Consider the following 16,059-nt stretch of genomic DNA (forward strand, 5'->3'; position numbering starts at 1 on the left):
AAGAAAAGCCCCAACAATGTTTTTGCCTTGCCTTCCCCCCACCCGTCCCCACCACTGCAACTGCACAGTAATGTCTGATGACAAGAACAGTTTGTAAAAGTGGTCTAGGAACTACATTATAAATTGTCCCAACACAAGACACAATTGGCTTCCTTCTGAGTCAGGTATTTTTACATAAACTACATGAATTTTTTTTATTACACCAAAGACAACAGAATAGATTTTCACAAGAAACAACAGTACCAAAGTTACATGCGAGAATTTGTAAAGAACCAAAGCTGGTTGTCACAAATGGCTAGAGCTACGTCAAAACTGAGCAGCTGGCAGCAAAGGACCAAGCACAGACCCTCTGGTTTACGATGCCATGGAAACCTCACAGAGATCTACTCTTGGGTCTTACCTGGCAACAGAGATGATCCTAGAAACCAGAAATTGCTCAGAATTTTTTTTCTAGCTCAGGAGAATGCATGGAGCCGGTACCTTGCAGCAAGATGAGACACATGGAAGCCACAGAGGCTCGAGGAGTCTGAAGTAAATGTGGAAGAGTGGCTGCAGATGTCTTCTTCTGTGGCTGGACCTACCTTATGCTTGAATGATGCCAGGTGTAAACAGCATTGTTTCGTTATAAAAAAAAAAAAAAAAAAGACAAGTGTATCTAGCCAACCAAAAGCTGTTTTCATGTTGGGGGCTGGCTGATCTGCCCCTCTGGTTAATATCTGTCTCTTTTACCCTCTGCTTCAGTCAGTGAGACTGCAGTTAAGATGCCAATAGAGCTATAGAGTCCCAGGGCCCAGATATGGGAACAGATCATTAAACTAGACTAGCTTCTGAGCCATGAAGCAATAGCAGCATGCTGATTCCCCCAGATACCAGGGCCACTATTAGGAGACTGTGTCCATTTTCACAGCTCAGGACCAAGTAAAGCATGTGGCAACTTCTCAGAAAAAGGTACCTTCCTATTTATTAAATGACCCCTGGTCCTGGAGCACTTAAAGGGAAGGAATATAGGACTGCCAAACAGCCTTTCTCCACAGTTCAGCCCAAGTGTAGATGCTAAGATGCTGCCTTCTGTCTCCTGCATATCCTCCATGTCTGCCCTACAAAGTCATGGCATTGTTCAACACTACAGTTGTGTATGATATTCCATTTTGACTTACTTGGGGGGAAGCACCCAGGACATACTAGAGTTTTAGTGACAGGAGGAATTCCTTACACTTAATCTTGAGCCTGTGACTGCTTCAAGTTCAGTCAGGGACAAGTCACATAGATATGCTAATCAGCAAATAGCTTGGCATTACCTGATAACTGAGCAAGATTTCAAGCTGGCAATTTTGAGAAAGGCAGGACCTTTACCAGTGGCTGAGAGGTCAGTTTCCTCTCGCTCCATACTAGAGCCAAAACAACGAGATGTCCCTTTCTTCCTGTGCTTACTGCAACAACAGCTCCCCAAAAGTCTCGATTGCTCTCTATTGTAGTTCACTCCACTCACCGAGGTAAATGCTTAGGGAAAGTCATGTTCATCTTTAGTTTGGCCCCCAAATTTGATCTTCTCTTATCATAAGTCTTAGGAGCCAAGACCCAGGTATGGGCTGCTAATCGTGTCCAACTAGAATGCCTGCCTGCATGTCTCTGAGCTCAAGCAGCTGAGTCACACCGAGCCGTTATGGCTCCAGGACTGGCTCTGAAGCACTGGACTCTGTTTGTTAAATGAGTGTGGAGCCAGGAATAGATGTCTGCCCTCTACCTAATGAACGTCACTCAGCTGGAAGGCCTAAACCACATGGAGCAGAAGATTTCTGGCCTAAAATCACAGCCACTGAAGCATGAGGAGAGGCTTGCACACTGCCTTAATGGCAGGCTCACAAAAATAGACAAATAGGAAAGCTTGTAGAATTTTTTTTCCCCAGATAGTCTGAACTCCACACTACATCCCCTCTCTTGGCAAAAGCTTCAACCACATTATGGAATAATGTGTGATGTGATGGGTCCTTCACCCTGACACAAGGGCTCATGTATATGAGATTTGCTGAGGTCTCTGGCCACAAACTGAGTCCTTCTTTAGCTACCTATGGCTCCCTAAACCCTACCCAAAAAAAGGGAGATGAAGGCAAATTAATCCTTGTATAGTTTTGGCAAGGCTTTTACACCTGGGGAAGCACACAACAATGTTGTTCTCTATCATTATTTGGTATATCAAGCCATCTAAAGCACTGGATTGCACCTTTACTCATAAAACTAGTTACAAAGGTTTCAAACATCATTCTTTTGGCTAAAGAAACACCACACAAGCACCAACTTCACCATGACTCAAAGCTGACTATCCCCACAAGACAACTCTTATCTTCATCTCAGAAACAAGGCCAGGGCGAAAGGAACAGACTGACCATTTCTAGTGTCTGTTAGAACTCACATTTCTCGTCTCCTCACGTTCAGGTTTCAGTACAGAAGTGTGCGTTCAGCTACTGAGTGTCACCTTCTCCCCTTAGACCTTGGTCTAGCAATGTTTTTTGATTCATGAACATAGTGAGTTAGAGGAAGGAGATGGTGAGATGCTGAAGCCTAAATTATGTTGGTAAAATTGAAATAACATCAACTGAAGAAGTCTTTTTTGCCTCCTTTTTTAGATTCTGTAAATGAAATCCCATACCTATTCCTTTGGTTGCCTTCCCCTCCCCCCATCTTACCACAGAATCAAAGTTAGATTCTTATTGTAGGGAGAGACTATCAAAGCAAAACAACTCCCAACAGAACCATGACCTGCTGCATTTTCAGAGTTGAAGACAAGAGGACATGAACTCTTCAGAGGCTTCCAAATAGAACCCCCACCCCCACCCACAACAAGTCTAACTGTTCTGTTCAAGGTGCCTGACAGCAAAACAAAACTCCATGAAACCAGCATCTGCTCCAGCTTAGTACACGAGTGCAGCACAGCTGGATGCGGAGACCCTGGGCCTCATTTACCCCAAGTCCTGGCCAGCTACTGCTCGGCCTTTCCACTTCACATTCACAGAGTCACTTGTGCAAAACAAGCAGTCTACGGAGAAAGAATGCCCTCGTCGTAGTCTAGTTAAAACCACAGGAAAGAAATGCTGGAGAGCCATGTCTCTTGCCACTCTGCTTATCTGCAGAGCGAGGGCATCTGTGCGTGGACAGGGTAGGCGAGCCTGACGTTGAGGGAGTCATTGTGCTGAACCAGGGATGTCTGCTGGTAATGGAGCACCAGCTCCTTCAGCGAGCTGTACAGGTTGTAGGGTTCTGCAAAGCCGTATCCTCGAGCAGTGCTGTAGATCACACAGTGCTTCACTTCCCCATCCGCACTGCAACGACACCATGGGAAAATGCTAAGGCAGGTCAGGGTAGACAGGAAGGATCCCATGCATAAGTCAATCAGACATAACTGTGCCTCTTAAAGGCTTGACTTCAGATATTTAACCATAAATGTGGACCTAATTTCCCAGCCCTCGGTTCCTGTCATTCCACATGTATGTCTATCCTGTGTTACATCCTCCTCGGCGTTGCCTGCTATATATAGCACAGTCATGAGTCCGGAAGTCGAGGTGGTAGTGCTACAACTTCCTTTCTTGAGATTGTTTTAGTTATTTTGGGTCTCCTGCACTTCATAGAAATTTTAGAAAAGCCTTGCTTATTTTCTGCAAATATTCAGCTAAAACGTTGGATTTTGTTAGGATTGTGCTAACTTTGTAGATTAATTTTATGAAGTACTGATATTTAAAATATTTTTTGAGGAAAGAAAATCAAGTCTATTTATTATGCTTCAAGGAGCTGAGTGAGTATAACAGAGCAGGAAAACTACCTCTAGATGAGTGGTTCTCAACCTGTGCGCCATGAACTCTGGGACTGAAATACCCTTTTCACAGGGGCCACCTGAGACTCTTAGAAAATACAGATATTTATACTACATATCAGTAGCAAAATTACAGTTATGAAGTAGCAACAAAATAATTTTATGGCTGGGGGTCACCACAACACGAAAAATTATATTAAAAGGTCCCAGCATTAGGAAGGTTGAGAACCACTGCTCTAGCTATTAACATGTAAAGGTCTTCACCGACTAAACTCCTAACTTCATTCAGTCATGTTTCTCAGATGTCACTGTACAAAATGTTTAATTCCTCAGCATTTTATAATTTTAAATGACATGTCACCAATTAATGAGTAATGGGTTATTCATTACTAGTACACAGAAGTGCACTTTTGTATAAACTGGGCATGGCAGCACCCGCCATCTAGGAAGAAGAGGCCTTATTATTAGAAGTTCAGGGTCATATTCAGACACACAACAGGTTTAAGTAGGGCCTGTCTGGGGTACATGAGACCCTATCCAAAAATGCATACATAGATAAATGAATATATGTGCATGTATATGTGTGTGTGTGTGTGTGTGTGTGTGTACAGAGAGAGGACCTGCAACCTCTACAAACCCATTTTATCTCTTCCTTTCCAATCACAATGTCTTTAAAAAAAAAAAACAGGGTCTCACCATGTAACTTGGCAGACCTGATACTCACTACATAGACCAGGCTGACATGAAACTCACAGAGAGCCACTTGCCTCTGCTGCTGGATGCTGGGAGGGATTAAAAGCATATGTGCCACCACTCCTGTCTCAATCATAAGCTTTTCAGAATGGACATACAGCTCTTGGAGGAAGACATTCAAATTTCTTTCACTAAATATGGTATCTTTTATCCAGTAATAGAAATCCTCATCTATTCCTAATCCATCCCCTGCCGTTTTTTTAAGAGATGAAAGAATTGAATTTTGCAAATACTTTTTGTGAATATATTGAATGTATCATGTGATTTTTTTGGTTCCTTTTCTAGTATTATCACATTGCTTTTTCTATGTTAAACCTCTTTTGCTTTCTTGAAATAAATCCTTCTTAGTCATAATGCATAATGTTTTTTCTATGTGCCTGTGGTTGCCTTCCTTAAGTTTTTTTCTTTTTATTGAAAATAGATATTTTTTCTTCACATAATATATCCTGATTATAGTTTCGCCTCCCTCTAATCTTTCCAGTTCCTTCCTACCTCTCCTCCAATGTGAATCCACTACCTGTCTCTCATTAGAAAATAAACAGGCTTCTAAGGGATGATAATAATAAAGTAAGATAAAACAAAAACTAACACATTGGAATTGGACAAAACAAACAGAAGAAAAAGAGTCCAAGAGAAGGCACAAGAAACAGATCTATGCCAGGTGGCACATGCCTTTAATTCCAGCACTCAGGGGGCAGAGGCAGGTGGATCTTTGTGAGTTCGAGACCATCCTGGTCTACAAGAGCTAGTTCCAGGACAGGCTCCAAAGCTACAGAGAAACCCTGTATCAAAAAAACAAAATCAAAAAAGGAAGGAAGGAAGGAAGGAAGGAAGGAAGGAAGGAAGGAAGGAAGGAAGGAAGGAAGGAAGGAAGAAGGAAAGAAAGAGATCTACTCATTCACGTACTCCAAGCTTCACTCAGTGTGACAGTCAGTTGACTTCTTACTGCCTTAAGATGCAGGATTCTCAGCTCCAGCATCTGCTTGAACACCTCCATGCTCCCCTTCATAACCATAATGGACTGAACCTCTGAAACTGTAAGCTGCCACCCTTCATTAAATGTTTTCTTTATAAGAGTTGCCATGATCATGGTGTCTCTTCACAGCAATAGAAACCCTAAGACAGATCCCTTTGGCCAACAACTCAATTAGATGTGACCCAATCCTGTGACTCAAAGCTTCATTTGCTGACAAGAGATGGCCAGTTGGGCTCTGTCTCCCCAATTATTTGGCAATTTAAGCTAGATCACCTTCTCACATATTTTAGGAAGCTTCTACTGAATTAGGTTTCTCTATTACTCCTCTAATGGCCGTTAATTTCAGCTGTCTCTCTCCTTATTCCTTCCCTTGCCCCTCTCTTCCTTCCCCTCCTCACTTGACCTTTCTGTTCCAGCCACCCCCTCACCCATCCATAACTATTCTATTTTACTTTCCTAATGAGATGTATCTGTCCCCCTAGTCCCTTACTTTGTACCTAACCTCTGTGGTTCTATGGATTGTAGCTTGGTTATCATATTTCTCTTTCTAGGTCTGGGTTAGCTTACTCTGGATGATTTTTTTTTCTAGTTTCATCCATTTACTTCTGAATTTGATTAGTTCATTTTCTTAATGGCTGAGTAACATTCCATTGTGTAACTGTACTACATTTTCTTTATCCATTCTTCTGTTAAAGAACCTCTAAGCTGTTTCTGATTTCAGGCTATAAAGAATAGAGCAGCAATGAACATGGTTGAGCAACTGTCTCAGGATGAAGCATCCTTTGGATAGATGCCCAAAAGTGGTGTAAGACTGGATTTTATTTTATTTTTTTATTTTTTGAAATAGTTTCACTTTGTAGCCTTGGCTGTCATGGAACTCGCTTTGTAAACCAGGCTGACCTGGAATTCAGAGAACCATCTGCCTTTGCCTCCTGAGTGCTGGCATTAAATGCGTGCCCCATCACTGTCTGGCAAGGCTGGATCTTGAGATCAATTCCCATGTTCCTGAGGAAAAGGCACAATGATTTCCATAGTGGCCATACCGCCAGCAATGGATGAGTGTTTCCCTTACTACACCTCTTTGCCAGCATTAGATGTCACTGTGTTATTGACCTTAGCCATTACATTTGACAGGTGTAGAATGGAACCTCTAGTAGTAGTTTGGACTTGCATATCCCTGATGATTAAGGATGTTGAACATTTCTTTAAATGTTTCTCGGCCATTTGATTTTCCACTTTTAAGAGTTCTCTGTTCACCCTGTCTCGAAAAACCAAAAAAAAAAAAAGACTTCTCTGTTCAGATCTGTACTCCATTTTTAAATTTGGTTATTTGTTTTCTTGATATCTAGTTTTTTGAGTCCTTTATATATTTTGGATATTAGCTCTCTATTGGGTGGGTAGTTAGTAAAGCTGAATGATGATGTCTTTCACCATGCAGCAGGTTTTAAGTTTTAGGAAGTCGCATTTATTAGTTGTTGATCTTATTGCCTGTGTTAACAGTGTTCTGTTCAGAAAGTCTTTTCCTGTGCCAATGAGTTCAAGGCTATTCCCCAATTCCTCTTCTACCAAGTTCAGTGTATCTGGTTTTATGTTGAGGTTTTTGATTCATTTGGAGTTGAGTTTTGTGCAAGGTGATAAGTATGGATCTATCTGGATTCTTCTACATGCAGATACCAGCTAAACAAGCATCATTTGTTTAAGATGCTGTCTTTATTCCAGTATGTATTTATACCTTCTTTATCAAAAATTAGATGTCCATATGTGTGTGGATTTATGAGTGGATCTTCAATTATATAGTCCATTGATGAATGGGTTTTGTGTCAATATCATGCTGTTTTTATTACTGTGGACCTGTAATACAACTTTGAAATTGAGAGTGGTGGTACCTTCAGAAGTTCTTTTATTGTTCAGGATTGTTTTAGCTCTCCTGGGTTTTTTATGTTTCCATATGAACATGAAAATTGCCCTTTCAAGATCTATGAAGAATTGTGTTGGAATTTTGATGGGGTTTGCACTGATTCTGTAGATTGCTTTTGGCAGGATGGCTATTTTGACTGTATGAATCCTACTGTAAGCATGGGAGATCTTCTGATTTCAATTTCTTAAGTGACTTGAATGACATTTCTATCACACAAGTCTTTCACTTGCCTGGTTAGAGTTGCCCCAAGATAGTTTACATTATTGGAGGCTATTATGAAAGATGTCGTTCCCCAGCTAACTCAGCCTACTTGTCATCCGCATATAGGCGAGCTACTAATTTTTATGAGAGGACTTTGTATTCAGCCACTTTGCTAAAAGTGTTTATCAGCTGTAGGAGACATACTACCACCCTCCATTTCTTGTTCTTTTTTTCCTTTTTATTGATTTTTATTGAGTTCTACATTTTTTTCTGCTCCTCTCCCTACTTCTCCCCTCCCCCCTTCAATCCTCCCCCAAGGTCGCCATGCTCCCAATTTACTCAGGAGATCTTGTCTTTTTCTACTTTCTACTTCCCATGTAGATTAGATCTATGTTAAGTCTCTCTTAGTATCCACATTATTGTCTAAGTTCTCTGGGATTGTGGTTGTAGGCTGGCTTTCTTTGCTTTATGTTCAAAAACCACCTATGAGTAAGTACATGTGATAATTGTCTTTCTGTGTCTGGGTTACCTCACTCAAAATAATGTTTTCTAGCTCCGTCCATTTTCCTGCAAAACTCAAGATGCCATTTTTTTCTGCTGTGTAGTACTCCATTGTGTAAATGTACCACATTTTTCTTATCCATTCTTCAGTCGAGGGGCATTTAGGTTGTCTCCAGGTTCTGGCTATGACAAACAATGCTGCTATGAACATAGTTGAAAACATGTATTTATGGCACGATTGACCATCCTTTGGATATATACCCAAAAGTGTTATTACTGGGTCTTGAGGAAGGTTGTTTCCTAATTGTCTGAGAAATCACCACACTGACATCCAAAGGGGTTGTACCAGCTTGCATTCCCACCAGCAATGCAGAAGTGTTCCCTTTCCCCCACAACCTCTTCAGCATAAGTTGTCATCAGTGTTTTTGATCTTGGCCATTCTTACAGGTGTAAGAATTCTCAGAGTTGTTTTGATTTGCATTTCTCTAATGTTGAAAATTTCCTTAAGTGTCTTTCAGCCATTTTAGATTCCTCTGTTGAGAGTTCTCTGTTTAGGTCTGTACTCCATTTTTTTAATTGGATTATGTGTTCTTTTGGTGTCCAATTTCTTGAGTTCTTTGTATATTTTGGAGCTCAGCCCTCTGTCTGATGTGGGGTTAGTGAAGATCTTTTCCCATTCTGTAGGCTGTCATTTTTTCTTGTTTACCGTGTCCTTTGCTTTACAGAAGCTTTTCAGTTTCAGGAGGTCCCATTTATTAATTGTTTCTCTCAGTGTCTGTGCTGCTGGGGTTATATTTAGGAAGTGGTTCCCTGTGCCAATGCGTTCAAGTGTACTTCCCACTTTCTCTCCTGTAATGTTCAGTGTGGCTGGCTTCATGTTGAGGCCTCTGATCCATATAGACTTGAGTTTTGTGCATGGTGATAGATAAGGGTCTATTTTCATTCTTCTACATGTTGATATCCAGTTATGCCAGCACCACTTGTTAAATATGCTTTCTTTTTTCCGTTTGATATTTTTTGCTTCTTTACCAAAGGTCAGGTGTTTGAAGATGTATGGATTGATATCCAGGTCTTCTATTCGGTTCCATTGGTCCTCCTGTCTGTTCTTATGCCAGTACCAGGCTGTTTTCAGTACTGTAGCTCTATAGTAGAGTTTGAAGTCAGAGACTGTGATGCCTCCAGAAGTTCTTTGATTGTACAGGATTGTTTTGGCTATCCTAGGGTTTTTTGCTTTTCCATACGAAGTTGAATACCGTACTTTTGAGGTCTTTTACTGGGATTTGGATGGGCATTGCGTTGAACTTTTCTTTCTTATAAGACTTGAAGTCTGGTGAGAACTGCCCTTCCCTGTCATTTCTACTTGCACAACTTAAGTAGTCCTTCTCTTAGATGACAGTAACACAGCGATAAATAAGATGGCCTTTTTTTATTCTGCCTCATTTCCTTCCACAGATAGCATCCATGCTTTAGTGTCCAGTCCTAACACCTCTTCCACAAACTTCTCCCTCTCCCTTTCCTTAACCACAATCAACATTTCCACACATGCAAGGCCTACTAATCGTAGCCATTTCACGGCAACTCTATTTATCATAGATATTTTATGAAACGAAGCCTGGGAGCTAGGTGTGACAGCTATACTTGAACTCTCATCACTGTGTGAGTCCCTTTATTTACCCTCTCTACACGACCCTCCTTTTTTTAAGATTAACACACAAAATAGTGGGTTTCGATGTGACTTTTTAAAGTCATATTTAAAATTACCTTCCTTTATGGTGGGGCACACATATTGTGTATGTACGGCATACATATGGAAATCAGTGAGCAACTTGAAGGAGTTGGTTTTCTCCTTGCACCATGTGAGTCTTGAACTCAGGTCATCAAGCTTGCTGACAAGTGCCTTTACTTACTAAGCCATCTTTCTGGTCCCAGTAGGATTTCTGAGACATATATGTCATTGTATCTTGATCATATATTCCCCAGCTATCCTCTGTTCCTCACTTCTTTCTCCCAAATAATGCTCTTCTATTTTTTTGTTGTTTGTTTCAAGACAGGGTTTTTCTGGGTAGCCTTGGCTGTCTCTCTTTTACTTTTATGTTATTTAATTTATAATTATATTTTTTGTGTGAGAGAAAACATCCATCGTATCTAAGCCTTGTGCTCTGAGAGCAGTCACTTAGTCATCTTTCTTTGTTTCTACCCTGTCTTACAGTGACAGCATTATCACAACAACATCAGGAGGTAGCATTTACCTCAGAGCAAATATTATTAGCACCTTTGCTTGACTGGGTGAGACTAGACAAGGACAGGTAAGTTATGTACCTAACGTTACACAGCAAGTAAGCAGCAAGGACCAGACTCAAATCTATCACATCCTAAAAAACTTAAATAAGCACTGATGGTCTAAGTGAGCCACAGGCCCCATCGCCACTGCAATCCATCTCAGCACTGTGACGACTTTCGTTAATTAATGCAGATTTGAAAAGGCCACATCCCCAGAGAAAACTTACACCACAGAACAAGCATAGCATCCTTTCTTGCTACTTTCACGAATTAAGAATGCACCATCTGGTTTCCCATAAAGCAAGTCCTCTGCTTGTACTCGGTTGATATCCTCCACAAACCAGGTTTTCTCATCATAATGCGGCAGGTTCTCATCTTCCTCATTGATAAAATAGCTTCTGAAAATTAAATATTTGAAATATTATTCTAGTAATCAGTTTTCTTATATCTAAAAGCTAATAAAATGTTATTTTTAATCTTTATAAAATAACAAATTAAAATTACAATTAGGTGAATGTTTAGTTTTAAATAACATTACTACTTATTATGGTGCAGAAACTACAGAACTCATTCAATAACTTCAAGCAAAAGAATGGCAGTGGTGCATCCAAGTCTCGCGTGGGGAGTTCCTGCACTCAGGTGTGGATGCCATACTCTTCAGGCAGCTCAGCTCAAAAGAGGTGCAGAGTTCTCTTTTCTGCTACTGACCCTGATGGGAGGAGCCTTACACTGAGAAAAAAGCCCTCTGGCAGAGGAACTTACTCATCAGCATCCTCGTTTTTGATTCCCAGCCAGGCGTTCAGGCGCTTCTGCCTCACTCCTTTGTGATTGAGCCATCTGCCAAGAGAAGACACTGGTCAGAATTGAACTGTCTGAACACTGGTGAAATCAGCCAAGCTTTGAAAGTCCAGGAATCTCTTATTTTTCCTCATCTCAAGAAAAGTGGCCAGAGTTTTCCCTAAATTAATCTCTCTATTACTTTTCCTTCAATTAATACCACAATTAATTTTTCCTGAAAAAAGGAAGAAATACAGAAAAACCACTTGAAATTAGGCATGTATCCACTTTTCGTTCTCTTTTCTCTAAGTATACACACACACACACACACACACACACACACACTTTCAAACATAGTAGAGGCCCGTGGTCTAAAGCAGGAGTATCAAAGTGGAGTATAAAAAACACTTTCATGGGCTGGAGAGATGACTCAGAGGCCTAGAGCTCCAGGTGTCCTTCCAGAGGTCCTGAGTTCAGTTCCCACATTATACATAATAAATAAATAAATCTTAAAAAACAGAACACTTCCATAGAGGTTGGACAGACAACTCAATGTTTAAGAGCACACTGGGGCTGGAGAGACGGCTCAGCAGTTAAAGAGTGCTGGCCGCTCTTCCAGAGGACCTGCTTTCAATTCCCAACACCCACATGCAGCTTACAACTGTCTGTAACTCCTGTTCCAAGAGATCCAATGCCCTCATACAGACATACCTGCAGGCAAAAACATCAATGTACATAAAATAAAATAAATAATTATTTAAAAATAGAGCACACATTGCTCTTACAGAGAGCCCCAGTTAAGTTCTCAAAATCCAAATGGTGGCTAACAACCACCTATAATCCAGTTCCAGGGGGATCTAGTACCTCTGGCCTCCACACTGTTCACCTGCACTCATCCACATAAATTAAAACTAAGTATTTTTTAAAGTATAGTTGTTCACCAACAACCAATTCTCCTTTCCTTATCATTCAATATCATCATAAACATCATCTCAGGACTCTCTTCCTAAATGTCCCAACTAAGACCTACTCTTTACCACTTTATTAATTTTCAGAGACCCAGCAAAATTCATTATTTTATAATGTTTATGTTTGCCTCCCCCATAAAACCATCTAGTGTTTTAAAGAAATTTCTCTTCTGCTTATGGTAATACTGCCAATTTTTAACTATCTATCTATCTATCTATCTATCTATCTATCTATCTATCATGTATACAGTATTCTGCCTGCATGTATGCCTGCATGCCAAAAGAGGGCACCAGATCTCATTATAGATGGTTGTGAATCACCATGTGGGTGCTGGGAATTGAACTCAAGACCTCTGGAAGAGCAGTAGCCAGTGTTCTTAACCTCTGAGCCATCTCTCCATTCCTCTACTGCCAATGTCTTAGACCATACAAGCACAGAGATAATCAATATGCAGTAAATATTTACTGGTGGGATATTTTAAAGAAAATCTTCACAATCTAGCATCACTTTAATATCTGCCACTGACCCCAAATATATTATACAACCTGCACCACAGCTAAAAGGCAGACTTTTTAAAAGGCCAGGAAGACTTGGCCTTCACTTAACTTGAATTTCATTTTTGACACTTAGTGAAAATGGAAAAAGATGAAATGAGGTGTTTAGTCATTTTCTCTCTTAACAATTCTATCCCATCCTATTACACCATCACTTCAGACACCTTTATCTAAACATCTTTAGCACAAACTTTTCTTTGCTTAAAGAAACTGATTTCTTTACTAAGAGAGAAGCACACTGGGTAAGAGGCTTAAACTTAGTAAGTCACACCACAATTTCTCCTGAGCCTCCATTTCCTTCCTTCCTTCTGTTTCTCTGGTTGTGGTGGTGTGTGTAGGTCAGTGTGGATGTGGGGAGAGGGTATAGGTGTTGTGTGAATGGATGTATCTGGATGGGTGTGGGCGTGTGGGGGGTACATGTGTGAAGGGGTGCACAGCAAGCACAGAAGCTAGAAAGGATGACGACAGATGTCTTCCTCTACTCCCTTCAGTCAGGGTCTCTCACAAAAACTGAAGCTTACCATTTCAGTGAAGTCTCAGGGTCCCACCTGTCTCTGCTTCCCAGGACTGTGTTTATCGATTTGTATGGCCACATTTACCTTTTATGTGGGTGCTGAAGACTAAAACTCGGGTCCTCGTGGCTACACAAGCACTCCTCCACTAAGCCATCTCCTCAAATCCCTCATTGACCTTTAACCCCCAACCTCCTTAAGTTGAGGTGCTCCTTCTTAGGAAGAAAGTTGGATACCTCTGAAAATCCAGGAAACAAAAAAAAAAAAAAAAAAAAAAAAAAGAAATGGTTTTGGCTCATGTTCCACTAACAAAGCTGCCTGTCTTCTCACATAAGATGTCTCAGACTGAAGGAGAGGACGAAGCTAGAAAGTGCTGGTAATATTATTTTAAAGGTGTTACTTTTGTTTATGTTGCATTTTTAATTCTGTGAAGCTATGAGTCTTTGCCTGTCTAAAACACCTGATGTCTAATAAAGATCCGAATGGCCAATAGTTAGGCAGGAGAAAGGCTAGGCAGAGAAAATATACAGAAGGAGAAAAACTGGGAGAAGGGGTTTGGAAAAGTGAAAAGGAAAAGCCCAAAGCAAAATTAGATGGGATAGTTTAAGAAAAGCAGGCAGTAGGTGGTGACTCACGCCTTTAATTCCAGTACTTGGGAGGCAAAGGCAGACAGATCTCTTTTGAGTTTGAGGCCAGCCTGGTCTATAGAGCAAGTTCCGGGACAGGCTCCAAAGCTACACCTAAAGCTAAAGAAGGAGGAGGAGGAAAAAAAGAAAAGCAGGCAGGAAACAAGCCAAGCTAAGGCGGATGGCTACAACTAAAAATAAAACTCCACGTGTGATTCATTTGGGAGCTGGGTGACAGGTCCCCCAAGAATTCAAAGAGCATAATAACATCATCTTACTATAGGAAAGAGTTCAAGAGGGGCATAGGGAAAAACAGTAGGCTTCCTGTAGAATATGTGGGGTAACAAATAAGGGTGCTGCACCCAGGGCACACTAAACGGAGGACAAGAATAAAGAATAAAGATGCCAAGTCTGTTGACAGTATATTACTAGAACATTACTATGAAAGAGACTTTTGAGTTTTCTGGAATAGTAAATGGCAAGAACCCATCTATTTATAAGCTAACTTAAAATATTTTAGTTATTAATTTTAATTTTTTTGTTTTTTGAGACAGGGTTTCTCTGTAGCTTTGGAGCCTGTCCTGGAACTAGCTCTTGGAGACCAGGCTAGCCTCGAACTCACAGAGATCCACCTGCCTCTGCCTCCCAAGTGCTGGGATTAAAGGCGTGCACCACCGTCGCCCGGCTAGTTATTAATTTTAAAAAATCAATGACTAATAAGCAAAGAAGTAGCTAATGATACCAACAAGAGGCAAGGACAAAGGACCTTGTACTCCCTAGTTTCCTAAGTGATGGGAATTTTTTTGGTGGTGTTTTATTTTGTCTTGTTTTGAGACAGGGTCTCACTATATAGCTCTGACTGTCCTGAACTCTCTATGTACACCAGACTGACCTCAAACTTACAGAGATCTACCTGTCTGCCTTCCAATTGCTGGGGTTAAAGATATGCACTACTGTGCCTTGCTCAGGATAACTCTGTGTGTGTGTGTGTGTGTGTGTGTGTGTGCGCGCACGCGCGCATGTTCACATTTGTATATCTGTCTGATGGAAAAGTTTCAATAATAAATGAGATTAAATACTTTCCCAAGTAAGAGGTACATGGTGGATAGTGGTAAATATAGCTGCCTTCCAAGAAAGAGAACAATATTTGTGGGCAGAATTTTATATTCTCCAAATAAGAATAAAATGAGGCTGAGAGTAGTACATGCCTTTAATTCCAGCACTCAGGAGGCAGAGCCAGATGGATTTCTCTGAGTTTGAGGCCAGTCTTGTCTACATAGTGAGTTCCAGGTCAGCCAGAGCTACACAGTTAAGACCCTGTCCCAATAAAAAATAAAATGGATAAAATATTATAAAATGTTAACAAAATCACTCATATAAACATTGAGAGATATTAGAAATATATTAAAAAGTGATTCATTAAGTATTCCTGACTATCACCTCTGGTGTGAATATAAAATAATGCAGTCCCTTTTTAAACAGGGTAGGAGAGTTGCAAACAGAATTATCATACAACTCAACAATTCCAATCCTCTAAGGTCTGCAAGAGAACACATCTATTCACAAAAACACGTATGTGAGTGTTCATAGCCACATTATAAGTAACAGCAAGAAGACAAAACAACCCGATAACTGATCAGAGTTAAATGAAATATGTATGTTCAAATAATGAAAACTACTTGACATGAAAGGAATGCAGCACTTACAAATGTGCTGCAGAGTAAAAGACCCTAAGACCACCCTGCCAAGTGTAGGAAGCCAGGCATAAAAACGGCACATTCTAGTCTTCATTTGCATGAAATATCCTGAAAGGCAAGACTATAAAAGCAGATAAAATAGTTTAGTAACTGCTTAGGGTCAGAATAAAAGGGTAATAAGTAAGACAGATAAAGAGAACATGACTTCTATTATAGTGATTAAAAATGTTATTAAATATGTGTTGATGAGTTGGGCAGTGGTGGTGCAAGCCTTTAATCCCAGCATTTGGAAGGCAGAGGTGGGTGGGTGGATCACTGAGTTTGAGGCCAGCTTGGTCTACAGAGCGAGTTCCAGGACAGCCAGGGATAAACACAGAAACTCTGTCTCAAGAAACAAAACAAAAGAAGTTTACTGGCCAACAGCTGGACAGGTAGAGGTTAGGAAGGACTTACAGACAAAAAGAGCAAGCAAAGAAGGGGAGAGTCTCAG

At 40.6% G+C, this 16,059-nt stretch overlaps 1 protein-coding gene across 3 annotated transcripts in view; it reads right to left on the reverse strand.

Annotated features, from left to right (window-relative positions):
• LOC119817743 (phosphatidylinositol 3-kinase regulatory subunit gamma) overlaps nt 1-16,059 on the reverse strand; it is a 75,061-nt gene continuing 59,002 nt past the window's right edge. Inside the window, exons 9-11 of one of the 3 annotated variants that reach the window (XM_038335142.1) lie at nt 11,197-11,271; nt 10,662-10,832; nt 1-3,317 (exon numbers count right to left, since the gene is read on the reverse strand). In XM_038335142.1, coding sequence (XP_038191070.1) covers nt 3,119-3,317; nt 10,662-10,832; nt 11,197-11,271 — 445 coding nt within the window. In that variant the 3' untranslated portion in view covers nt 1-3,118. The remainder of the gene's footprint in view (nt 3,318-10,661; nt 10,833-11,196; nt 11,272-16,059) is intronic. The other 2 variants (XM_038335143.1, XM_038335144.1) reach the window with 2 other exon arrangements.

This window comes from Arvicola amphibius, chromosome 6, assembly GCF_903992535.2.
Source record: "Arvicola amphibius chromosome 6, mArvAmp1.2, whole genome shotgun sequence".
Taxonomy (NCBI): Eukaryota; Metazoa; Chordata; class Mammalia; order Rodentia; family Cricetidae; genus Arvicola; species Arvicola amphibius.